This window comes from Lepidochelys olivacea, assembly GCF_965140295.1.
Source record: "Lepidochelys olivacea isolate rLepOli2 genome assembly, chromosome: 16".
NCBI classification, from domain to species: Eukaryota; Metazoa; Chordata; order Testudines; family Cheloniidae; genus Lepidochelys; species Lepidochelys olivacea.
In genome coordinates, this window is record NC_140426.1 from 8508104 (window position 1) to 8534372 (window position 26269).

The 26269-nt window shown below is 43.2% G+C and overlaps 1 protein-coding gene across 1 annotated transcript in view; it reads left to right on the forward strand.

Moving 5' to 3' along the window:
• Positions 1 to 14819: 14819 nt before the first annotated feature.
• Positions 14820 to 26269, forward strand: part of LOC311532211 (uncharacterized protein) — a 41685-nt gene continuing 30235 nt past the window's right edge. Inside the window, exons 1-7 of the mRNA XM_084650486.1 lie at positions 14820 to 14943; positions 17700 to 17735; positions 18632 to 18676; positions 19642 to 19677; positions 20478 to 20605; positions 21593 to 21722; positions 22323 to 22457. Coding sequence (XP_084506612.1) covers positions 14895 to 14943; positions 17700 to 17735; positions 18632 to 18676; positions 19642 to 19677; positions 20478 to 20605; positions 21593 to 21722; positions 22323 to 22457 — 559 coding nt within the window. The 5' untranslated portion in view covers positions 14820 to 14894. The remainder of the gene's footprint in view (positions 14944 to 17699; positions 17736 to 18631; positions 18677 to 19641; positions 19678 to 20477; positions 20606 to 21592; positions 21723 to 22322; positions 22458 to 26269) is intronic.

The following is a 26269-nucleotide window of genomic DNA, read 5'->3' on the forward strand; positions in this document are numbered from 1 at the left end:
CTGATCAGGGAAGCAGTTATAGTAATTACACCTAGCTCTTATGCAGCAATTATAGGCTGGTCATATTGAATATTTACCTGGAGATGTCTGTTACACCTGTGTGTTTTTTTTTAATACCATCATCTTATCTTTACCTTTTACACTCTGTATTTCTGCTGGCCCAATGAGAGATGCAGCCATGTACGTAACAGGGCAGAAATGGGACCTCATTAGCCAGATCCATGTAGTTGGAATCTTGGTGAAAGTCTAATAAATACATGGTTAAATACATACAGACCCCGAGTCATCATTAGGCATAGAACCCATGATCTGCAGCACCACACTTGGAAGCCCTTCCAACCTGAGCTCAAGAACGTGTAACACTTTGCTATAAGTAATAGGCTGTTTGGTTTTTTTGCACAGCAGCAGCTAGGGGACTGCAGCATGGCCCACATGTAGCCAGTGAGATGCACTGGGAGCACCAGTCGTACAAAAAGACAAACCGTTTTTGTGAGAAACTCTGAGCTTTCCAAACTGGTTTTATTTCAAAGGGTGTGTTGACATTTTGCAGAATATGCTTTTATTTTCCCCTTTATGAAATATATTATTTAAATGGTATCCTCATTTGTCATTGATCAAAAAGGAGGATTTAATGCGCAATCTTTCTGTTAACATTTTTGATAAAAAAGGAGATTTTTTAAAAAAAAAAGTTGTGAATTTTTCTTGAAAAAGAATTTACAAACATGTTGATGTTTCACATTTTTCATTTTTGAAAAAAACTGTCCACAGAAAAACTCTTAATGTGAAAAATTTCAATTGTCTCTATCTAGCTCGTGTCTCCATCCCAATTTGGCTCTGCCCTTCTCTGCTTCCAGTGTCAGAGGTAGTCACTCCAGTATATCTCCTACGACAGTTATGCCATTCTTCTCCTGCAAAACATTACTGACTGGAGCACCAGCACCCACTGAAGAACCCTCCCCTCTCTTAATAAATCAGACAGTGGCTTAATGATGCCTATTTCGCAAACACTTTTTGAGACACAAGGCAGTTGAATAGCATTAGAGCCAAAATCTGCCTGGCCCTGCACTGAGCATCTATAAAGGGGTTGGAAGACAGAACGGACACCTGCGAGAAGGGGACGTAATTTGTCTGGCTACAGTGGGGAATACAAGAGAGGATAGCGACTTCTGCCGGCAACATTGTGGCTCCAGAGGGCACGTCTGAATAGAGGGATGGTGCAAATAGAAGGGCACTGAAAGGATTGCTGGCTATACCTGGTCTAGAAACTCCTGCTGCTCAGTCCAGGCCTCCTCATGGCAGTATTCTTCCCACCTATGCTGGTATAACCCTAATGTGACTCCATTTCCATCAGTTGAGTTACTCCTTATCTGAGTGAGTGGGGAATCAGAGATGTTAAATTTCACAAAGGCATGACAGGCTCTAGGGTGCTCCCACCGAGGTCAATGGCAAAACTCTGTACTGTTTGACTTGTGTCAGGGATCAACAGCAGAGGTAGGGGATGACAAGATGCGGCACTGCGGGTGGGTTCTGGGCAGCTCCTGTTTTATCCATTATGGCAGAGAAAAACATGGTAAGGCAAAGAGATGTAGAATATTCTATGGCAGAATCCAAATAAATCCCATGCCAATTACAACACAAAATTGCTATGAAGTACTGTCCCTTTCATACACCAGGAATCTCATGATGGGCTCCTGTAGTAACTACCCTTTGCCACTGCATCTATATGCAGAGGCTGATTGAATAAGTGAAAGGTGATATAATCCATGGAAGTGATCTCTCTCTTTCAAGAAATACTATTTATTCTGCTCCTATGGAATTATTGCTGGAGTACAGATTCAGCTATGTTGTAATTTGGATATCCTGCCAAGGGAAGTGACTGAAAGCAGAGTTCTTAGCAGAGATGGGCACAGCTACTGCTGATTGTTTTCCTAAATTAGAACTTAATGCCCTTGAGAAACATCTAAATTATATGAAGCAGGAACAGCAGGACTGGCACATGTCACTGAGTGGGAGGACATGCGCACTTTTACGCAAACTGCACAGCCTCACTCCCACACACCAGAGGCAGAAGCATTCGCTGGACGGCACAGTCCGCACCGGAGGTGTATCTAGGCACAGTATGAAGCCTCAGTAGGCTCAGTGATAAGCGAGTGGGATTCCATTGTGTTCCCATCACACCCTCACAGTGGTGCAGACTGATCATGGTGCACCTAAATCCCGAGTTACTCGCTGCAGTGTGCAGTAGCCCCCTTTTGGTGCACTCCTGATCACTAAAGTTGGTGGAGGCTCTCTGTTTCCTCCCTCCTTGAGTAATATAGGATCTCCCTTGGGGACCAGTGAGCCTTGGGTCCCTGATGATTAGTGACTCCACCTAGTGGTCAGAGGTGCAGATGGCTAACACGACAAGGCCTCTTGGATAAATAACTAATATAGCAAATCAGACCCTCCTAAGCATATCATTTATTTGTTTCCTGGAACAGGAAAAGGGGCAGCTAAGGGAGGGAAGGGGTGGGGACTAAATGGCTTCCCGGCCTGTGTTACAACAGCACATTAAAACCCAGAACTCCAGTGCCTTCAGGCTGGTTGGGGCAGTGAAGCTATAGCTTGAGAGCAGGTTGGCATCACTGTCTGTGCTGTGGAAAGCTTCCTGATTGGCGGGCAGGTGTCCCAGGTGAATCAAGCCATTGTTGAGCCCTGGCCTTCCTCAATAAGGAAGATGCAGTTGCAGATGACGCCTGTTCCTTCAAAACGTATGTCCTTCAGGAGTCTGTACATCATAAGATTGTGGGCTGACCTCATGAGTCTCTACTGCCCTCAGTGCCCAGCAAGTACCATCAGGAATCCCTACAGCATCTCTAGGCTTCAAAAGCGCCAACACACTGGACCCTCCATCATAATATATCTTTTGTTTACGCTTACATTGGTTATTCACATAGAATCATAGCATCATAGAACTGGAAGGAACCTCGAGAGGCAGGACTAAGTATTATCTAGACCATCCCTGACAGGTGTTTGTCTAACCTGCTCTTAAAAATCTCCAGTGATGGAGATTCCACAACCTCCCTAGGCAATTTATTCCAGTGCTTAACCACCCTGACGGGATATTTTTCCTAAAGTCCAACCTAAACCTCCCTTGCTGCAATTTAAGCCCATTGCTTCTTGTCCTGTCCTCAGAAATTAAGGACAAACATTTTTCTCCCTCCTCATTGTAACAAACTTTTATGTACTTGAAAACTGTTATCATGTCCCCTCTCAGTCTTTGCTTCTCCAGACTAAGCAAGCCCAATTCTTTCAATCTTTCCTCATAGATCATGTTTTTTAGTTCTTTAATCATTTTTGTTGTTCTTCCCTGGACTTTCTCCAGTTTGTCCGCATCTTTCCTGAAAAGTGGCTCCAGTTGACGTCTAATCAGCACAGAGTAGAGCGGAAGAATTACTTCTCGTGTCTTGCTTACAACACTGCTGCTAATACATCCCAGAATGATGTTCACTTTCTTTGCAACATGACAGGTTTCAGAGTAGCAGCTGTGTTAGTCTGTATTCGCAAAAAGAAAAGGAATACTTGTGGCACCTTAGCGACTAAGCAATTTATTTGAGCATAAGCTTTCGTGAGCTACAGCTCACTTCATTGGATTATTTAAATTCATGTCCATCAAACTTCATTGGATGTGAGCTGTAGCTCATGAAAGCTTATGCTCAAATAAATTGCTTAGTCTCTAAGGTGCCACAAGTACTCCTTTTCTTTCTTTGAAACAGTGTTACACTGTTGATTCCTATTTAGCCTACTGTTTAGCCTATTTAGATCTACTGTGACCCACAGATCCCTTTCTGAAGTAATCCTTCCTAGACAGTCATTTCCCATTTTGTATGTGTGCAACTGATTGTTCCTTCCTATGTGGAGTACTTTGCATTTGTCCTTATTGAATTTCATCCTATGTACTTCAGACCATTTCTCCAGTTTGTCTAGATCATTTTGAATTTTAAGCCTATCCTCCAAAGCACTTGCAACCCCTCCCAGCTTGGTATCATCCATAGACTTTATAAGTGTACTCTCTCTGCCATATCTAAATCATTGATGAAGATACTGAACAGAACCAGACCCAGAACTGATCCCTGTGGGACCCCACTTGATACGTCCTTCCAGCATGACTGTGAACCACTGATAACTACTCTCTGGGAACGATTTTCCAACCAGTTAGGCACTCACCTTATAGTAGCTCCATCTAGGCTGTATTTTCTGAGTTTGGTTATGAGAAGGTCATGCGAGACAGTATCACCTTACTAAAGTCAAGATATACCACATCTACAGCTTCCCCCCATTCATAAGTCTTGTTACCCTGTCAAAGAAAGCTATTAGATTTGACACGATTTGTTCTTGACAAATCCATGCTGACTGTTACATATCATCTTATTATCGTCCCGGTGTTTGCAAAATGATTGCTTAATTATTTGCTTAGGGTTATTATGTTTCCAGGTACTGAAGTTAAGATGACTGGTCTGTAATTCCTGGGTGTTGTCCTTATTTCCCTTTTTATAGATGGACATCTAAGTCAGTATTGCCATTAGGAGTCACTACTGAGTTAGAGCGTCTTGTTCTCAGCTTCCTGCCAAACGGTCTCTGTGCAGGTGACTGTTCATGATTCACTGGTGCTGCTCTATAGCTCAGAATAGCCAAATATGGATCTGTACCCATGGCAGTGGCCTTTTTCAAAAGCTGTTTTAACAATTTTCACACCATTCTCTACAAGACCATTGAATTGAGGATACCTGGGACTCAAAGTTACATGCTTAAACCCATAATCTGTACCCAATTATTTAAATTCATGTCCATCAAACTGTGGACAATTACCATACATGAGATCTTCAGGCAGTCTATGCCTGGAAAATATGGATTTCATGCACATTACATGTTTTGATGTGGTATTTTCTCATAAAAGAACCTCTGGATAATGAGAATAACAATCCACCATCAAAACATAGTGTTTACCAGCATAGGTGAATAAATCCACACCAACTTCAGACCATGCTCTTAACTGTTCATTGTTTATCAACCTAGGCTCTTTTTTCTGTTTAGTTGGTATTTTTGATGTTCCACACGTTTTAACTGTTTTCTCTGTCATTGTTCATTTGTGGCCAATACAGTCTCTCTCTGCTCTGTATTTCCATTTTGCCATACCCAAGTACCCTTCCTGTATACCAGTGAGCATGTCAGCTTGTAACATCTACTCTCCTACTTCCTCTAAGCTGCATGCCATCAATAACAGATAAAAGTTCTCCTTGAAACTGTAAACAGGGACATGGTATGGAATGTCCTGGCCACCCTGTAATAATAGCCTTAATACCCTCTGTAAAGTCCCATCATAGAATCATAGATGTAGAATCATAGAACATCAGGGTTGGAAGGGACCTCAGGAGTTCATCTAGTCCAACCCCCTGCTCAAAGCAGGACCAATCCCCAATTTTTGCCCAAGATCCCTAAATGGCCCCCTCAAGAATTGAACTCACAACCCTGGGTTTAGCAGGCCAACACTCAAACCACTGAGCTATCCCTCCCCCTCATTAGCTGTAGCCCAAGAAAATTCTTTCCACTTCCTGCCTGAGGCTGGACACATTGTTTGCATCAGTCTCACAAGTCTGACTCCACTGCTGTTTCTACTACAATTTTATCAAATGTTCTGGACAACGTGTCCCTTACTTCCTCTCCCCCATGCACTCTTTGTATCAGCCCAAGGGCTGGGCGTGTTTTTAAATCCAGTATAGGTGCTTTATTCCCTTGCACTATCTCAAAGTTTATCAGCTGTGTTTGATCTTTTATTGTCACTGGTAGTACACAAGTAGGAATGAGTTTCCCCCATTATAAGTTTAACCTGTTTGCTAGCCATGTTCTCTATTTTTTTCAAACTTTTAACGCTAATATCTGAAAGAACATTTACCTGAGCATCAGTGCACAATTTGTAGGTTATAAGAGTCCCATTAGTGTCTAAGGAAATTGCCCATTCATCTCTTCCTTCCTCTTCAGATATAGCTCCTGGATGGAACTCCTGAGCTATTATCTGTGCTCTCTCGTGGATTACTGCATAAGCATACAGGCTTTGCTTCCTCTTCCACAGTTGCCGATCCTGGTTGCAGACTTTGGCACAATGATTGTATGTCTTACAAATATTGCAGCGCTTACCAAAATGTTGTCGTTTTTTGTCCACATCTTGAGCAATCCTTTGTCCACATTTTGAGCTTTCCCTTGCAAACTCTTGGTGCTTTGCCTTTTTCATTCTTGTCTATGTTTTTGTTTTGTACAGACTGACTGCTTGCCAGTTTTTTCTCTCTCTTGTCACTCTATCTAGAGTGGCAGTGTCCTGTTTTCCTTCCATTATTTTTATGTAAGCAGAGTCAGGATGAGCTCCACCCTGACATCTGGTGGTGAGTTGTGGCAAGTTGTGGAAAAGAACTTCAGGGACTGATCTCATTTGCATAGGCACACCCACCCTGCCTAGCATGAGCCCATAGCTGCCCAAATGGTCACTTTGGCTGCTGTGGGATCCCCAGTTTCTCTGTTATTGGGGCAGGAAGAATAAATTGTTATTATCCTGATTGTAAAAAGAAAAGGAGTACTTGTGGCACCTTAGAGACTAACCAATTTATTTGAGCATGAGCTTTCGTGAGCTACAGCTCACTTCATCGGATGCATACCGTGGAAACTGCAGCAGACTTTATATATACACAAAGAATATGAAACAATACCTCCTCCCACCCCACTGTCCTGCTGGTAATAGCTTATCTAAAGTGATCATCAGATTGGGCCATTTCCAGCACAAATCCAGGTTTTCTCACCCTCCACCCCCCCACACAAATTCACTCTCCTGCTGGTGATAGCCCATCCAAAGTGACAACTCTTTACACAATGTGCATGATAATCAAGTTGGGCAATACACAAATTCACTCTCCTGCTGGTGATAGCCCATCCAAAGTGACAACTCTTTACACAATGTGTGAATCAAGGACAGTGGAACTGTACTTGGCCTTTTGTTATGATGGAGGGACTCGCCATCAACTAAGTAGGATTTGCTAGGCAAGGGACATGGGTTCCAAAACTCAGTGACTTGAGAGAGGGTGGGTACAGGTATTAGCATATGGTGGTGTGAGGGCCCTGCATGCCAATTGCACTGCTTTCTCCCTCCAGTGTAGAATGTCAGAGCTAATTTTGATTCTATTAGGAGTCTGGTTACAGGCTGCTGAGCTGAATTCACTTTGGGCTGATGGTGTACCAGCACTGAGGCTCCCCTACTACAAGGTGAAATCACAAAAGAGCTAAAATTACTAAGAGCCGAAATCATTGAGTGTTGCGTTAAGTAGTGGGGGAGCCTGAAGATATATTGTGGAGCAGCTCATAGGACAGCTGGGAGAGTGGAGTGGCTGGTGGAGCAGAGCAGTTTGTGGGATGGCTGGAGCAGCTCATGGGGGGCTGGCAGAGCAGAGTGATTTGTGGGATGGCTGGTGGAGCGGAGCCCCATGGAGAGGTGGGGCAATCAGCTTCGGACCACGTAAGGTGCCCCTTAACCCTCCCACCTCCACCCAGGTTGGGAGGTAAAACTCTGCAGATAAATTTTTAAACTCTGGGGCTGCACTGATCACGGGCAGAGGCTTTTGGGTTGTTGGACTTTTGGGACTTTGGGTGACTTTTGGGTTGCTGAACTCAAGAACCAAAGGGAAAGGACACGTCCCAGTTTGCTTGGGATGGGTTTTTGCTCATGGGTTGTGTTATGAATCCTGTTGGTGGTGTTCCCCCAATATAATGCCACGCTGTTTCTCTCCATTATTAAAAGGCTTTTGCTACACTCAGACTCAGTGCTTGCGAGAGGGGAAGTATCGCCTCTTAGAGGTGCCCAGCGGGGGGTGGTATATATTTGTCCCAGGTCACTGGGTGGGAGCTCGAGCCGGTTTTGCATTGTGTTATTGGAACGGAACCCCTAGATACTGAACCCGGCCCTTGTTGCTGCCAACTCTGACGGGCAGAAGGGTTACATTTATGCCACTGAATGATTTCTGTTGCCTGACACAGTCTTACTGCTTTATCCAAAGTGAGATAAAACGGTTACTCACCTTCTCGTAACTTGTTTTTCGAGATGTGTTGCTCATGTCCATTCCAGTTGGGTGTGTGCATGCCATGTACACAGTCGTCGGAAGGTTTTTCCCCTAGCAGCATCTGTCGGGTTGGCTGTGGAGCCCCCTGGCATCACACCTTCATGCCAGTGAATATAGGTCCCTACTGACCCACCACCTCTTCAGTTCCTTCTTGCTGGATACTCCAACAGAGGGGAAGGCGGGTGGGTTTGGAATGGATATGAGCAACACATCTCAAAGAACAACAGTTATGAGAAGGTGAGTAACTGTTTTTTCTTCTTCACATGCTTGCTCATGTGAATTCCATTTATATGACTCCCAAGCCCTAATTAGGAGTCGGGGTTGGAGCTTGCGGAATCGCCTATTGAAGCACCACTCTGCCGAATGCAGCATTGTCCCTGGTATGCTGAGTAATAGCACAATGAGAGTGAAAGTGTGAACAGAGGACCACGTCGCTGCCCTGCAGCTCTCCTGGATTGGGTCCTGGGCCAGGAACGCTGTTGAGGAGGACTGTGCTCTTGTAGAATGTGCCATTAGTATAGGGGCTGAAACTTTTGCCAGATCATAGCATGCCCGGATACAGGACATGATCCACCATGAAATTGTCTGTGAGGACACTGGAAGGACTTTCATTCTATCCGCAACTGCCATAAACAACTGGTTCGACTTACAGAATGGCTTTGTGTGTTCAATGTAAAAAGCCAGAGCTTGCCGAATGTCCAAGGAGTGCAGCCTTTGCTCCGGAGCATCTGCATGAGGCTTAGGTTAAAAGACCGGCAGAAAAATGTCCTGATTGGCATGGAATTGGGAGACAACCTTTGGAAGAAAGGCGGGGTGAGGCCTAAGTTGCACCTTGTCCTTATAAAAAACTGTATAAGGAGGATTGGAGGTTAAGGTTCAGACACTTTCTTTGCTGATGTTATGGTGACTAGGAAATCCGCCTTCCATGATAGAGCAACGAACAAGTCTCTAGGGGTTCTAAGGGGGGGCCCATTAGCCTGAAAAGGGCCAGGTTAAGGTCCCATGCTGGGATAAGTTGCTTAACCTGCAGGTATACAGACCTTTCAGGAAGTGACTGACCATTAGGTTGGCAAAGACTGAACGGCCAGCTGCTCCTGGGTAGAAGGCCAAAATGGCAGCCAGGTGGACCTGGAGAGGTGATACCAAGAGGCCCTATGTTTTAAGTGCAGTAGGTAGTCTAAAATGAATGGTATAGGCACCTGCATCGGTGGAGCATGACCTTGAGAACACCATAGTGCAAACCTTTTCCACTTGGCCAGGTAGGTAACCCTGGTGGAGGGGTTCCTGCTGCCCAGCAGGACCTCCTTAACGGGCTCTTAGCAAATCAGCTCCGTCGGGTTTAGCCATGGTTTAGCTATGGTAGCCTTTAACCATAGTCTCATCTCAAGCTCTTTCCACCTATGGAAATCACCTGGTGATTTGCTGCCTTCTCATGGCATGCCAGATTTCTAGTCAGATTTTTTCACTCCTTTGTTCCTGTAGAACCCAATGTGGCTGGAACATTAGACTGGAAGAGTTTGCAACAAAAACAGTATGCAGTATTCTGGGTTTTTGAGTACATAAGCTATGGCCTCTCCACTTTGTCACCATTGGGGATTTCAAGCTGGTAATGTGTTAGATGGAAACTTCTATTTTCATTGTCCTTGGGGAACATGAAGTTTTTCACTTGCTGTGGCCCATGTACTACAAGGAAGTCCCTCAGGCTACTGCTCAAGTGGGTCCACAGTCCTAGGTCATCTAGACTTAAGGAACTAAACTCAGCAACAGCTGTTTCTTGCGCCTCCACCACACTCTTCTCTGATCTACAGTTTTATTCAGGAATGTGCATGGTTACATCCATTTGAGATGGAGATACGGATGCTGCAGTAGCTGGCAGGTCACCTGCACTTTGACTAACTGGAAGATCAGGCATCTCCTCACCACTCACATCCTCACTGGGGCCGGAAGGCTCACCGTGACCATTTGTGTCTATGTCTCTCAGGAGAGCTCCTTCCTGCTTAGATAGAAAAGCTTCCTTTGCTTTCTTTCTTTTTCTGAATGCTGCCCCAGAGGGGCATTTTCTTCTTTCACTCATGACTGCTGTTCTGTGTCAGCTATAGTGGCTCTCAACACTCAGTTGAAGGGGACAAATAAGCAGCCTGGTAGCAGAGCCTGAGTGAGGGAAGATATCAGCGTCTTAAGGGCCTAACTGGATCCTACTACTTCAGTTGACTGCCTGTTCTCCTCAAGTGGGTTCAGGAAAGCAGCAGGACACAGGAAGCTCCCTGAAGAGCTGGGGTTAATCAGTCCAGGCTCCTGGGGGTGCTAGAGAGGGACATAAGAGACTCCTCCTCCTCTCTCTCCCTGCAGCTCCTGCTGCTTTCTGTTATTCCCTCTCCCCTTTTCTCCTGCCTGCCTGTTCTGTCTCTTGTGCCCTCCTCCGTCCAGGACAGCGCTCCCCCATCTCTGTGCATCTAGAGCAGAGAGAATACATATGCACCAGCAGCAGACATCATTTTCTACACTCTGGTTCCTAGTGGCAGCCCCCACAGTCTGGCCACCTCAGTTCACCTCATGGTAAGGCCAGCCCTGGGTCTAAACCACAAATAAATCCGTTTTACCGTGTATAAACCTTATACAGAGTAAACTCATAAATTGTTCGCCCTCTATAGCACTGATAGAGAGATATGCACAGCTGTTTGACCCCACCCCCAGTTATTAATACATACTCTGGGTAAATTAATAAGTAAAAAGTGTTTTTATTAAATACAAAAAGTAGGATTTAAGTGGTTCCAAGGAATAACAGGCAGAACAAAGTGAATTACCAAGCAAAATAAAATAAAACACACAAGTCTAAGCCTAATACAGTAAGAAAGTGATTACAGATGAAATCTCACCCTCAGAGATGTTCCAATAAGCTTATTTTACAGACTAGTCTCCTTCTAGTCTGGGTCCAGCAATCACTCACACCCCTGTAGTTACTGTCCTTTGTTCCAGTTTCTTTCTGGTATCCTTTGTGGGGGTGGAGATGCTACCTCTTGAGCCAGCTGAAGACAAAATGGAGAGGTTTCCAGGAGCTTAAATAGTCTCTCTTTTCTGGGTGGAAACCCCTTCTCCTCTCCTATGCAGAATCCAGATGCAAGATGGAGTTTTGGAGTCACATGGGCAAGTCATATGCCCATGTATGACTCAGAACTTTACCTGCTGATGCCACATTCCCAGGAAAGCTCAGATGTGGATTGGTGTCTATCAAGGTCCATTGTTCACCAAATACTTCCATTTACTTGAATAACCCCTTCACACTATGTTGTTCAAATCTGCCGTAGGTGCTTTCTACAGCAAACACTTTAAATACAAGCATAGAGCTAATGCTCATAACTTCAGATATAACAATGATACATGCATGCATACGAATAGGTTGAATACATGCAGCAGAACATAACCTTTGCAAAGATACATTACATGGCATATTTCTATAAAGTGTTATGGGGTGCAACATCACAGTTTTTCTAAAAGCTCTGCCCTAGGAATTATTTTGGGGAAGTTCTGTGGCCTGTGTTATACAGGAGGTCAGTTGAGATGATCACAGTGGTCACTTCTAGTCTTGGAACCGATCCTTCCATGACTGGCTCCTACTGGGGGTTTGCACAGCACTCAGCACAGGGGGGTCCAATCTGACACGAGGCCTCCTGTGGCTACTGTCACACACATAATAGTAACAGAGCAGTTGGCGAGTAAATCCACCCAATCCTGTTCTCCTTGTTCTCCCAAAGGTTCCCACTGAAGCCAACAGGGGGCTTCGAAGGGATGGAGAAAGTCAGTTTGGGCTCATTATTTGGCACCCTATTTTACTATTTCAGAAGACACATTGACAGGAATCAACTTTGTGAGGAAAGATTCAGACTGGCTCTGTTCAATAATCATCATTGCACGATACTGCATTTGCTGTGCGGGGGAAGCAACGGCTGCTAGTCCAGTATTGAACGTCTCCTATCAGGCCATTTAATCAGCTCCAGTTGTGACCGCTGCAGCATAAAAATCTCAGTGGGAACTGCTGGAATGTGGAGAGTGGGAAGGAGGCGCTGACATGCCAGAGGCAAAGAACTTTATTTGCTCTAGGCTCTATCATTATTGCATATAAAAGGCTTAAAGGGACTGAAATACTAAAGGAGAGGAGAAGGTGAGAAGACAAGTGGAGCTGCCATTGCAGAGACCAGCACTAGCCATGGGGAGAGCTGCTCTGAAAACTCTCCTCTCTTTACTCTGTCTAGCAGCAACGGTTTGTCAGGCTCAGGACATCTGCCCAGGTGAGTGAAAGACCATCCTGTTCCCAACAGCGTTTCATACTGTGGTTCTTGACAACCTGGAGAACTGGGAACTGTTTAGGACTGTTCATTGTCCTACATGTCTATAAAGTGCTTTGATTGTTCATGGTGCTTTTAAAAAAATAAGAACAGCTTCTTTGTTCAAAATTCCTTTGTCAAAATTAATCTATACTGCAGGAGTGTACAACATAGACTAGAGGTGTTCAGAAATCAGACACAGTTTTCGCAGACCATGTTGTGAAAATGGTGTCTCTTATCTTCATTGAGATTCTTCAAAATTTGACTTGACCTCTTCTCCCTCATGCTCATTTACTATCTTCTAACCTCCCTGTGTTGCTGCTGGAATCTTTCTGTCTAAAGCTCCCATCTCCTTTGCATATTGGGGCCAAAGCCTTTCTAGTCTGGCGACTGACTGACCCACACAGGCAGATGAGCTAAATTCTGGAAAATAAAATCTCAATCTTCAAAGCTCAGAGTGAGCCTGTGATTTCAGATCCCTCTGCTTTATAAAATTCACCTTTACCAAATTAAGATGATTATTTGTAAAATCGCAACTGTTGTGTACATATCACTGCAAATCCACTATACAACTCTTTCCATGTCAACACATTTATTTCTGCGCTTTGGGTTGAGAATCCAGCAGCATTTGAAGGTTTTATTTAGTTCATCATGAAATCCTGTGATCCTTATGCAAGATTTAGTCAAATTTGTGGAGACCTCATTCAGGCAAATGGTCTCTTTGAAGGAAATGGGTGCTTTGTTAAAGAAGGATTGAATACAGGCTTTGCCACTTTATGCATAAATTAATGTATTATTTCAGAGCAGTACTGCCTTCACGGTTCATCTCCTTACGTTCATGATCATTTTGAAAATCATTTACTATGTACAATTTATGCCCAAATGTTCCAGATTGGAAGGTAGAGTTCCTATATAACAGGTAATATTGCCCATGTCCACATTTTGTTTACCTCAAAATTTTTCACAACAACAGAGCTCAATGGAGTTGACTGGTATGTCCCTATTTTTCTCCACTGATGTCCCTATAAATAATTTTAAATCTCACAATGTGTATAATATAGAGAGGGGACTGTTAGGTTAAAAACATATTTAGTTCTTTAAAATGTATTACCTGAGCTTGTAAGAACAACTGTTTTTAAAATTATGTTACTTTTGCTCAATTTCTTCACTAAGTGGCAGGTATTTGTTTTTCCTCTGCATTTCAGTCCACTTTTGTTTCTCTGTAGGTAGTTTCGTTAAAAGATTCTCATGAACTGACACAATGCTGCAATGGTCGGGTTGCAAACATTGCAGAGGGATGTGTACATCAAAATTAAGTCTGAAGTCATTTCTTTTGAATACAAATATTTAATAACATCTTTTTAACTTTTGTTTTCACTATAACTTAAAACAAAGACTAATAGTAATAACCCCCAACTTTTAATATTAGGGTATTGTCTCTGAAATGCATAAAACTGAAGAAAATGTTGGATTTATCACAAATAGAGAAGAGAAAATCAAGGAACTATCTAGGCTTTCATTTGCTGGGTTTATCCCTCTGGATTTCTGCAGATTGTTTCCAATCCTGAGAAGCTAACAATAATTGATTATGGGTTCATTTCTTTCCCCAGAGGTGAGCTTAGTGGGTTTCAACAGTATCGATAAACTCTCCATTCTCCGAGGCAGCCCTGGAATTCCAGGTGCCACAGGGCCCAGAGGAGAACCAGGAAATGCAGGAATGAAAGGTACGTTCTCAGGCACTGAATGGGAATCAGGCATGGCTGGTGCTGATGTAAATGGGAATTACTTTTGTAATATGTTCGGAATTTGGAGATTCCCCTCAACCCTGATATGAGGAAACTCACATGGCACATGACTTCATATGACTCACATAGGCCTCCATGCAAGAGTCCATGCTAGGGGATCCTGATGTGAGATCAGGGACTCAGCGAGCCAGATGCAGATACAGGATTTGAATTTTGACACGGATGGGTTACTGTAATTCCAGTTTGGGGTGGTAGGTGGTAATTATGTACTGAGTATTTACGGTGCCCTGGAAAACATTCAGTCAGTTTTCTGTGTTTGCAGGAGAACGGGGACCTCCGGGGATCCTCGGAAAGGTGGGAAAAACTGGCCCAAAAGGTAAAGTAACAAAGGGCAGAGAACTGTGTTTTCCTATAGGTGACCTGAGAATAGGAAATATGTTTTTAATCAAATATCAGTTAGACCTAATGTGGTGTTTAGATGTTGCTTATAATTATTAGAATTGGGAGCACTGGCTGTTGGGAATCTGAAAGAACAGGAAACAGGAAGGAGGGGGAAGGAGTTGAGAGGCTGGGAGAGCGTTACCGAGGCTGCAACAGCAGCTTGGTAAAGAGGTTTCCACTTTGAAAATAAAGTCCTGTTGAAGCTTGTTAGTACCTTGCCTGGTTGATACAACATTTTGGCAACGAGGATGGATCTTCTGCCTCTGAACCCACCTGCACCCTTTCTGCAAAGCCCAGGTGAGCCTCCAATTGCTTTTACTACCTGGATCCATATGTTTGGGACTTATCTGATTGCAATCAGTGCTACAGAGATATCTGAAGTGAGAAAGCGTGCTCTGCTAATCCACTGCCTTGGAGCAGAAGGGCAGCGTATATTTTACACGTTTCCCCTTTCAGAGTAACAGCCATGTTAGTCTGTATTCACAAAAAGAAAAGGAGTACTTGAAAGGAATAAGGAAAGCTTATGCTCAAATAAATTGGTTAGTCTCTAAGGTGCCACAAGTACTCATTTACTTTTCCCCTTGAAAATATGAGACAGCACTTGTTAGGGGGCTTATTCCTTCACCCACTTACTTCCCTGGTCCTTCTCGCATGAACAGAGAGCAACAATACCCGAAGTCCAAAGGTGCAAACAATTCAATGTTTATTGGGGTGAACTTCCAGCAAGCATGATTCCAGTTTCCTTCCTTAGTATCCTCCTTCCCAGCTCTGACACCACAAAGCCTTACACCTGTGTCCCTGTTCCCATTCCTGCCCTTAGCCAAACATGATTCCAATTTTCTTACCCCCATTCCCTGTTCCCATCTCACACACCCCCATGCCCACCCCCACCCCAGTCACTTCCTCATTGACTACAGATTATATAGTAAAACTTGAGTTCGGCTTAGCTATACCTTAACCAATCATTTTCCTGAAATTTAACTAACCAATCCTAACATATTGTAACATGATTATGTAACCAATTATATCCCACCACCTCAATTAGTTTACACCCAGCAAAATTAATTATACAGCAGACAGGAACAATCACAGAACCAGACAGAGATTATACAGACAAACAATAGCAAAGTGGGAACTATAATGACAAAACAATACAGAAGTGAGGATTTCACATCCCAGCTATTGATAAGTGAGTTCTTGCCAGACAGGATGCTATCAAACTAAGTTTCCTTTTACATTTTCTAGGCACTTCCCTTTCTCTGGAGGTGATAGGAATACAATCCTGTCCTGATAGTGCCTAACAGCCCAATAGCACCTTATTTCAATGTGACTAGTTTGGAATGTGAGGATGTGACCGTTCGCTTCCCAGCTTATGGCTGCCTCTGCTGCTTAGCCAAAGGCCTGAGCCTAAGAACAGGGCCTCAGACTGTCACAGTAAGAGAAGGCCCTTACACCAGCAGACAGTGATTTTGATTCTTTCTTTTATACCTCTATCACTAGCCAAGTGATAAGAATACACCTAAATTCTTAGAGTACAGGCCTTTACAGACAGGCCTGAATATCTATATCCTAACAGCACTCACTGCATTAAAGAATTTTTTTGGTGCCAAAAGTGAATGTAGCAGCTAATCGCTACAGATTTCGCCAGCATGAGCAAAAACGAGGGGAAATTATAATGCAGTATATTACTTCCCTGAGGAGTCTGATTGTAATTTGTGACTTTGGGAATATGGCAGATGAGATGATTAGAGACCAGCTCATTGAGAAAACAACCATGCTTCGTGTGAGAGAACACTTACTTCTAGAACCACAACTTACACTAGAAAAAGCAATAACCATTGCTACTCAGATTGAGTCAGCTGCAGCTGAAGCCAAAATAATGAGCATGGATACAGGAGCCGCAGTCCAGGCTGTGACTCCTTTGTGGAAAAGTTCCCTACCACTGCAGACACACAATTGCAAGAGGAAAACTAATGAAAAACCACCACATCAGCAAATTCAAAATATAGTAAAAGCATGCTTGCTTGTTAGTACCTTGCCTGGTTGATACAACACCTAGTTATAAAACATCAATTCCTATAATATGTGGGCTCCAAAACCACCATAACTTCCCTTTACTCTTGTCAAGGTTCCTTCCCCACTCTGAATTCTAGGGTACAGATGTGGGGACCTGCATGAAACCCCCCCTAAGCTTATTTTTACCAGCTTAGGTTAAAACTTCCCCAAGGTACAAACTATTTTACCTTTTGCCCCTGGACTTTATTGCTGCCACCACCAAGCATCTAACAAATATATAACAGGGAAAGAGCCCGCTTGGAAATGTCTTTCCCCCCAAAATCCTCCCAAACCCTGCACCCCTTTTCCTGGGGAAGGCTTGATAAAAATCCTCATCAATTTGCATAGGTGAACACAGACCCAAACCCTTGGATCTTAAGAACATTGAAAAAGCAATCAGGTTCTGAAAAGAAGAATTTTAATTGAAGAAAAAGTAAAAGAATCACCTCTGTAAAATCAGGATGGAAAATACCTTACAGGGTAATCAGATTCAAAACATAGAGAATCCCTCTAGGCAAAACCTTAAGTTACAAAAAGACACAAAAACAGGAATCTACATTCCATTCAGCACAGCTTATTTTATCAGCCATTTAAACAAAACAGAATCTAAGGCATATCTAGCTAGATTGCTTATTAGCCCTTTACAGGAGTTCTGACCTGCATTCCTGCTCTGTTCCTGGCAAAAGCCTCACACAGACAGAGAGAACCTTTGTTTCTTTCTCCCCCCACCCCCAGCTTTGAAAGTATCTTGTCTCCTCATTGGTCATTTTGGTCAGGTGCCAGCGAGGTTATCCTAGCTTCTTAACCCTTTACAGGTGAAAGGGTTTTTCCTCTGGCCAGAAGGGATTTAAATGTGTTTACCCTTCCCTTTATATTTATGACAACTCTATATTTGACAATAAAGGGTTTATTGTTGCAATAGAACCTCAGTTCTGATCCACTGTCAAGCTCTCACTATCTCTGATCAGTCTTTGCTCTCTTATTTTTTGTTCAATCAGGAGAAAGAGGTCCTGCTGGCCGCCCTGGAGAGAAAGGTGAGAGACCTCAGATGATTCTTCTCACTGCAGAGCAGGGCACTTTTTGGTGCTATTCATGGTGATAGAGGAATTGGGAGCAACAATCCCCCCATTGTACAATTTTTCCTTTCAGCTCCTTGCCAAACAAAAAAGCTGAAATGAAACTGGTTCCGGTTAGACAAAAATGTCCCCTTTTTGTTTTTGTTTAATAGCCAAATGACAAAACACAGCATTGTTCCAAAATGAAGAGTTGGAACATTTCAAAATTGTGAATAAAATTTCACCCAGCTCTAATTGTAATGTCTGATCTGTCATGAGGTCCTATGCAGTCACAGGAAATAGATCTCAACTGCAGTGTAGACATAATCTAAGCCTATTTCATTTCAACCAATGCAGAAGACAAGATAAGATAAATGCAGTTCTGCCAACCCCAAATCTTTGAAAAACTTAAAGTTAGGTTCATCAAAAATCCGGAGACTGGTTTTGGAATCATGAGATTATGTAAAGATAATAAATCTGGTGTTCTTTTTATTTGCCTTCTGCTTTTGAGTATTTAGGGAGCACGGGGGTCACATTTTGAAGCTTTCGCCGTAGCTTTGAGGGCTAGAAACTTACTTTTTCTTTAAGACCAAAGGCTGAAATCATGTCACATCCACTGGACCCGAGGAGCTGGGGCTTTAAGGAAAACAATAATTATCTTGAGACTCATGACCAAATCCTGAGAGTTGGCAACATACATCACTTAATTCCCACGAAACGCCAACTTTAACAGATTGTGCGGAGTGTAGCTGGTACACAGGCCTTGAACTAGCCCCTCCATAGAATTAAACCCAAGCGATTGCTGTAGTGAGATGGTGAATTATGGAGGTGACCTCCAGGTAAAACAAGGATTTTATTCTGAGTTCTTTTTTTAGGAGATAAAGGAGCCCTGGGAGCTACAGGAGCCCCTGGAACACCTGGTGAGATCCTCTGCACTCTCCTTTATACTGAACACATCATATCAGTTTTATTTTTGCAGCAGTAAAAATTAAGAGGCTGAAGAAGCTTGTTTCTTGAATAAAGAAAAGGAGTTCTTGTGGCACCTTAGAGACTAACCAATTTATTTGAGCATAAGCTTTCGTGAGCTACACCTCACTTCATTCGATATTCATCTTGAATAGTTACCATGTCCACAATATCAAGCTCACTGATCCTCCTGTAAGATTTGGGCTCTATAAAGAGAGAAATAGCTGTGCCTACAAAAACAAGTGGCCATCCATGTGTTGTAACATCTGGAACAACACTAGCCAGATGACCTTTGGTATGAGAGAGAACAGCTGAAATGTAAGTGAAATCTGTAGATCTGGAGGTGTATCCTAGAGAAGGTTACTTTCTCCTACCCCTCTTTATATTTCCCACATAGCGGGAGTGGGGAGTATGAACCACAAGAAATGGATCCTATTTATATGTCTAGTTAAAGGAACAACCCTTTTTCCACCAGTACTTTATTTAATGGTTATTCTCCCGTTGTCACTTGGAATTTTTTTTTAAAAAGAATATTGAGTCAAGTTCACAGCTAGCGTAAGCACATGCAACTCCCCTGACTTTGTGGGCATTGCTCCTATGAACTGACCAGCAATTAACTTCGTCTATTAAGAACCAACTCTTAACCCTGCAAGTAGGAGCCTCATGAGAGGGTTATAAAATAGCATTAGCTACCTAATGAGAGCTGTCTTGATGGTTCAGGCTGGAAGGCTCAGATCAGAGACGTTTGTGAATCCATTAGCACTTGGATTTTCAAAATTAAAACCTGTCTAGTGCATTTTCAAGATAACGAGTACTTTGCTAACCCAGCTGTCACTGTTGGCCAATTACATAGTTTAAAAGACAGTAGAACATTTTCTGGTTCCATTTCACTTTCTACTGTGTTTATTTTCATGACCAGTGGAAGAAAACCTGGAAGACAGACAGTGTAAGAAAGGTGAGTTTCTTACGACCCCTAAATGTCATCTCATTCCATCCAGAGACCCAAACATCAAAACCCATTAGAGACAGACAAATTGCAAAAAAATACATCTGTGATTTACCCCATTTGCTGTTCTCAAACTATCAGCAAAGAGACTTTGATCTTTTAAAATGAAGGTGTTTTGCTGTTAGCAATTGGCCAGTGAATCTTTTGTGGAAATACATTTCAGCCGATGGGTTCACTTGCAAACTGTTCAATGTGAGTATTCCTGTGAGTATCTGTTATCACATGATAACTGGGAGCCCTTCTGACTCAGAGAGATTTCAAAATGCTGCATGGGCACTTGGAGTACAAATCTTCACGCACATTTCAATTTCCATGAGTTTTTAAGATGCTTTGAGCCAATCCTCTGTTCAGGTTGATCTGTTCTCACACAGAACAGATGGGGTTAGGCAGGTGGTTGCATCTTTTCCTCTCACAAACAAAGTTAATACAAACCAGACTGGGACACTGGAGTCTAAATCATTTAGTTTGCTAACTACAGAGAGTATGAAAAGCCTCGCTAGGTATGTACACTGCTGCATTAGGCTTCCAAAGATAGTGCGTGGTCCCTCTGAGTTCTATTTAAAGAGAAACTACCCAATTCCCAGACAGTACAGTGGGGAGGACAGGAGGTGGTGGCTCAAAGATTATTTTCGAGTTACCTGATTCTGCAATTGATCTGGCCCTCAGTGCAATGTAAAGCAGCCCATGAATCCCTGCTCCAAGGAGAGTTATACAACCAATTTACATATTTCAATTCCTCTTTCAACCAGGAGCAAAGAACTGCAAGGAGCTGTTAGCTAGAGGAATCCACATGAGCGGCTGGTACACCATCTACCCTAGTGACTGTAAAGCCATGACCGTGCTGTGTGACATGCACACAGATGGCGGAGGATGGATTGTAAGAACAGAGCATAATGAAGCTCATTGGACGTTTTTTCTTGAACAACAATTTTCTGTCCCAAGAATGGGAGGTGGTCCTTAGCCAGTGGGTTGCAGCTAGCAGAAAAGCAGGAGGACAGAAGCTCTGAAGTTGTTACCTCGCCATGGTTAGCTGAAATAAAAACACAGAGACTTCCTGAGCCCTTCTAATCCTCCCTAGTCCTTGGTTGTGGAAATAACTTGCTTGTGAACACAATGGGTTTCAAAGAAGGAACCTGGAGCTTTAGAGTCTAAAAGACCCTGTCTGAGGGGACATTTGTCACTGCTCTGACACAGGTTTCCCTTCTCCTGGCTATTCTCTGCCCAGCTCTCAGAGCCTGCTCAATAGCTGCCCAGACTCCGGAACCAGAATTCCTTCCAATTCTAGTCCATTAGCTGCTCTGTCGCTCTAGCAACCTCTGAGTACGAGTGGAGGAGTGTTCTAGGGAGCTGAGGAGATGAGGGGTTTGAACTCTGTATACTCATCACATTTAAACCTTCCAATTTATTATTATGCTTATTTATATCCCAGTCGTGTCTAGAGAATCCGATGAAGATCAGGGTCCCATTGCGCTGGGTGCTGAACACACATACTGAGAGACAGCCCCTGTCCTTTGCAGCTCACAGTCTCCATAGACAAGGCAGACAAAGGACCAGACAGAAAACAGAGGTGCTGTGACTTTCTCAAGTGGCACAACTGGGTATAGATCTCAGGCCTCCTGATTGCCAGTCCAGTGCTGTAGATTTTGGACCATGTGATCCTTTAACCTAGTGCTGTTGCTGCCAAGATTTAATAGGATCCTCTGAGACAAGCCTCCCTCTTCAATAGTCACCTGAGGCTGAAATAGATCTGACCACATTAAATCTCATCCAATGATTTACAGTCTCAGAGTTTCTGGTCTTCTGCTCTAGTAGGATGGAAAACAATGTGGGATTTCCCAGCTGAGAACCTCCTGTTTCCCTGCAGGTGTTCCAGAGACGGGTGGATGGCTCTGTGGATTTTTATCGTGACTGGAATACATACAAAAGAGGTTTTGGCAGCCAGCTGTCAGAATTCTGGCTGGGGAATGACAATATCCACCTGCTGACATCCCTTGGTAAAGACATCACTGATGCATTCTTTTCCTTACAGCAACCTTCTCCACCAAGTTTTGTTCCCACACTTTAGCCACGACACAGGGTATAGAGTTGTACTATCGGTAGAGGTAACGCTTCCGCTGCAGACACCCCTTCCTGTTCCTTACAGCCCAGTCCTGCCACACAGAGCTACTGAAGCCAATAATGCTGTGGTAGATGGGCTGGATCCAGTCATGATTCCTGGAGCAGCATTTTGTCCTCGGGTGGTTCGCCCACAGTACAGCAATAAGGGATGCTACAGCCTGGATGAGGTCATCAATTCTGAACTTCGCAAAGCATAACATGGAGCAGGTTTTTAATAGGGAGGTCAGGTTGGTGGATGGAAATTGAATTGATAAAGGTCAATAGGAAGATATTGGCTTGAAGCAAGAACCAGAGGGTAAAATTCTGTGATGTGTGTGATACAGGGAATTCAAACTAGATGATCATAATGGTCCCAACATAAGGGAGCCTGATTTGTGTGTGGAGCCTTTTGGGGCTTCTGCAATAAAAACATTCAATAACAGTAATAAACACTAATGGAAGGTGCTGAACATTTTGCTTTCAAATTGTTTCTAAAGGTCCAAATGAGCTTCGTGTCGATCTCAGAGATTTTGACAACAAGTATGAATTTGCTACATTCTCATCATTTAAAGTTACCGGGGAGATTGAGACATACAGGCTGATCATTGGACCCTTTGTGAATGGTACTGCAGGTATGTTCTGAGCTCATTCTTTACCCTTTGTGGCAGATAGAAAAATGTAAAGTAAAAATGATGCAGAATATATATATTATATGTTATATTATATAATATAACATATATTAGCAGCAAGAGAAAGATTAAAGAACATGTAGTTCCTCAACTTAGCAGGAATGGAGAGGTAATAACTGAGGACATCAAGAAGGCGGAGGTGTTTCATGACTAGTGTGTTTCAATCTTCACTAAAAAGGTTACTGGTAATGACATACTTAACACACTATTAAAAACAAGGGGGAAGGAATGCAAGCCCAAATTCGGGGGAAAGGTTAAACAATATTTAGATAAGTTAGATGTATTCAAGTCAGGAGGGCCTGGCTAAACTCATGCTAAGGGACTAAAAGAGCTAGCTGAAACAATCTCAAAACCATGAATAATTTTCTGGAGAACTCCTGCAGGATGTGTCAATATCCCAGAGCACTGGAGAAGGGCAAACATAGTACCTATCTTTAAAAGGGGGAACAAACAGGACCCAGGGAACTGTAGGCCAGTCAGCCTAACTTTGACACCTGGAAAGACACTCACTCAAATTATTAAACAATCAGTTTGTAAACACCTAGAGGACAATTGGATTAATTAGCAATAACCCCCATGGATTTCTCATAAACAAATCATGTCAAACCAACCTAATTTCCTTCTTTGACAGGGTTATTGGCTTTATGGATAAGGGGAAAGCAGTAGACATGATATATTTTGATTTTAGTAAGACTTTTGACAAAATCCCACGTGGCATTCTCAAAATGCAAACGAGGGGAATGCAGTCTGGATGAAATTACCGTAAGGTGGGTGCATAACTGTTTGAAAGACTGTACTCAAAGAGTAGTTATCAATGGTTTGCAGTCAAACTGGGAGGTTCTAATTGGGTTTTGCAGGGGTCAGTCCTGGGTCTGGTAGAAGTTAATATTTTCATTAATGAGTTGGATAGTTGAGTGGAGGATATGCTTATAAAATTTGCAGATGGCACCAAGCTTGGAGGGGTTGCAAGGACTTTGGAGGACAGAATTAGAATGCAAAATGACCCTGGCAAATTGAAGAATTGGTCTAAATTCAACAAGATAAAATTTAGTAAAGACAAGTGAATCACTTTTCACTTAGGAAGGACAAATCAAATGCACAACAATGTGATGCAGTTGCACGACAAGCTAATACCATTCTGGGGTGTATTTACAAGAGTGTGGCATGTAAGAAACAGTAGGTAATTGTCCTGCTCTCCTCAGCACTGGTGAGGCTTCAGCCAGAGAAAAGTGTCCAATTCTGGGCACCTCACTTTAGGAAAGATGTGGACAAATTGAAGAGAGTTCAGAGGAGAGCAACAAAAATGATAAAAGGTTTAGAAAACCTGACCTGTGAGGAAACGTTAAAAAACTGGTGATGTGTAGTCTTGAGAAAACAAGACTGCGGGGGGGGGGAATCTGGAAACAATATTTAAATACATTAAAAGCTGTTATAAAGAGGACTGTGATCAATTGTTCTCTATGTCCACTGAAGGTAGGACAAGAAGTGACCAGCTTAATCTATGGTAAGGAGATCTAAGTTAGATATTAGATATACATTTCTAAGTATAAGGGTAGGTAAGCTCTGGAATAAGCTTCCAACAGAGTTGTGAAATCCGCATCACTGGAAGTTTTAAAGAACAGGTTGGGCAAACACCTCTCAGGGATGGTCTAGATTTACTTGGGGCTGCCTCAGCCTACGGGGTTGCACTAGATGACTTCTCAAGGTCCCTTCCAGCCCGACATTTCTATGATTCTGCTCTTCTATGATCCTGAATCCTCAGCAGGCTCCGGGCTAAGCTATTAGTGTTAGGACCACATTGGGCTCACATTATACGATCACAATGGTGCAAACAGATTTCAGGACACCCAAGGACTGAGCACATTGACTACAATGAGTTACTCTGGGTTTATAGTGGTGTAACTGAGCTCAGACTATCATTTTTTGGCATCCTTTCATCTGCAAGAGACAGTGGGAATTGCAGCCTCTGATGTAGATGGTTTGCAATTTCTCATGTGACTGAATAGTCCAATCTGAGATTTGCATGATCTTTGGCAGTTGCTGTACATATATCTATATTAGCCCTGGTCTACACTAGGGGAGGGGATCGATATAAGTTATGCAACTTCAGCTACCTGAATAACATAGCTGAAGTCGATGTACTTAGATTGGCTTACCGTGGTGTCTTCACCGCGGAGAGTTGACTGCTGCCACTCCGCTGTTGACTCTGCCTGCATGTCTCGTGGAGCTGGAGCACAAGAGTCGATGGGAGAGTACTGGGGGGTCGATTTATCGCATCTAGACTAGACACGATAAATCGATCACCGCTGGATCAATCGCTGCCTGCCGATCCGGCGGGTAGTGTAGACATACCCTTGGTTGGGAACTGCTTGCTTCCTGTGGGCTCTTTTCTCTTCAAGCCGTAGGAACCAGCTCCTGTCACGGACTTTGACACTCTGAGGGAGACGATGGCATCACTTGTTACGATCACTTGTCAAGATTTCCCATTGGTCAGGATCAATTCCAAATTCCTTCATATCTTGCTTACATGTTTCTTTGTAGAGAAGCTTGGGACATCCTGTTGTTCTTGTTCCCTCTGATAGCTCCCCGTATCGCTTCTCCTTGGGTATGTGTCCGTCTTCCAACCTACACAGATGGCCCAGCCACTGCAGTCATCTTCGCTTGAGCAGGGCTGTCACACTTGGTAAATTTGCCCTTTGAATTTGCCCACCACACACGAGAGTGCTGAGGACGCAAGCTTGGCACACTAGCATTTTGGTCTTGATGGTCAGCTTTGAGTTGTTCCATGCTCTTTTAGTTAGTCTGCTAAAGGTGGTGGCAGCCTTTCCAATGCAAACATTTAGTTCTTCATCCAGTGAGAGGTTGGTGGTCACTGTAGAACTTAAATCGCTGAACCTTTTGGACTACTTCTAGCTGGTTGGCATTTAAGGTGATTGAAGGATCTTGTGGAACCCTCTGTCCTAATACAACCGTTTTCTTGATGCTGATGGTGAGAGCAAATGCCTGACAGGTACTTGAAAGGTGGTCCATGAGTTCTTGTAATAGATCTTCATCATGGGCTATGAGGGCAGCATAATCAGCTAATAGATGTTCCCTGATCAGCACCATTTTGACTTTGGTCTTTGGGTTAAGTCATGACAGGTTGAAGAGTTTCCTATTCAATCCTGTGTGGAGATATACTCAGAATATGGTGAAAAATGTTCCTTACTGGAAATAGAACTGCAATCTCTCTCCTGACCCCAGGGAGATTTCTGCTGGTTGGTGAAGGGAGAAATGTTCCCCACTGCAGAACCGCCAGGCTGGGCTGTGGGAACTGAGCTGTAAAAATGTAAAAAATAAACAAGAAGAGACTATCTCACCCACCTTGTCTCTGTAAAAACATGTAATAAATAAACCCAATTGTTTCCGCAGGGGATTCTTTAATGGCACAAAACGGCATGATGTTTTCAACTCACGACCGTGACAATGACTGGTCTTCAACTAACTGTGCTGAAGTCTCTAAAGGGGCCTGGTGGTACAGGGATTGTCATAGGTCCAACTTGAACGGATTATACCTGAATGGAGCCCATGAAAGCTATGGGGTAAACTGGATTTCATCCAAAGGGGACAGGTACTCCTACAAGACGGCAGAGATGAAAATCAGGCCCGCGTAGCCAATCAGGGAGGCACCCGTAATAATTATACTGAGCTCTTATATAGCAGTTATCGGCCTGTCATAATGAACATTAATCTGAAGATGACACTAAAGATCTTTT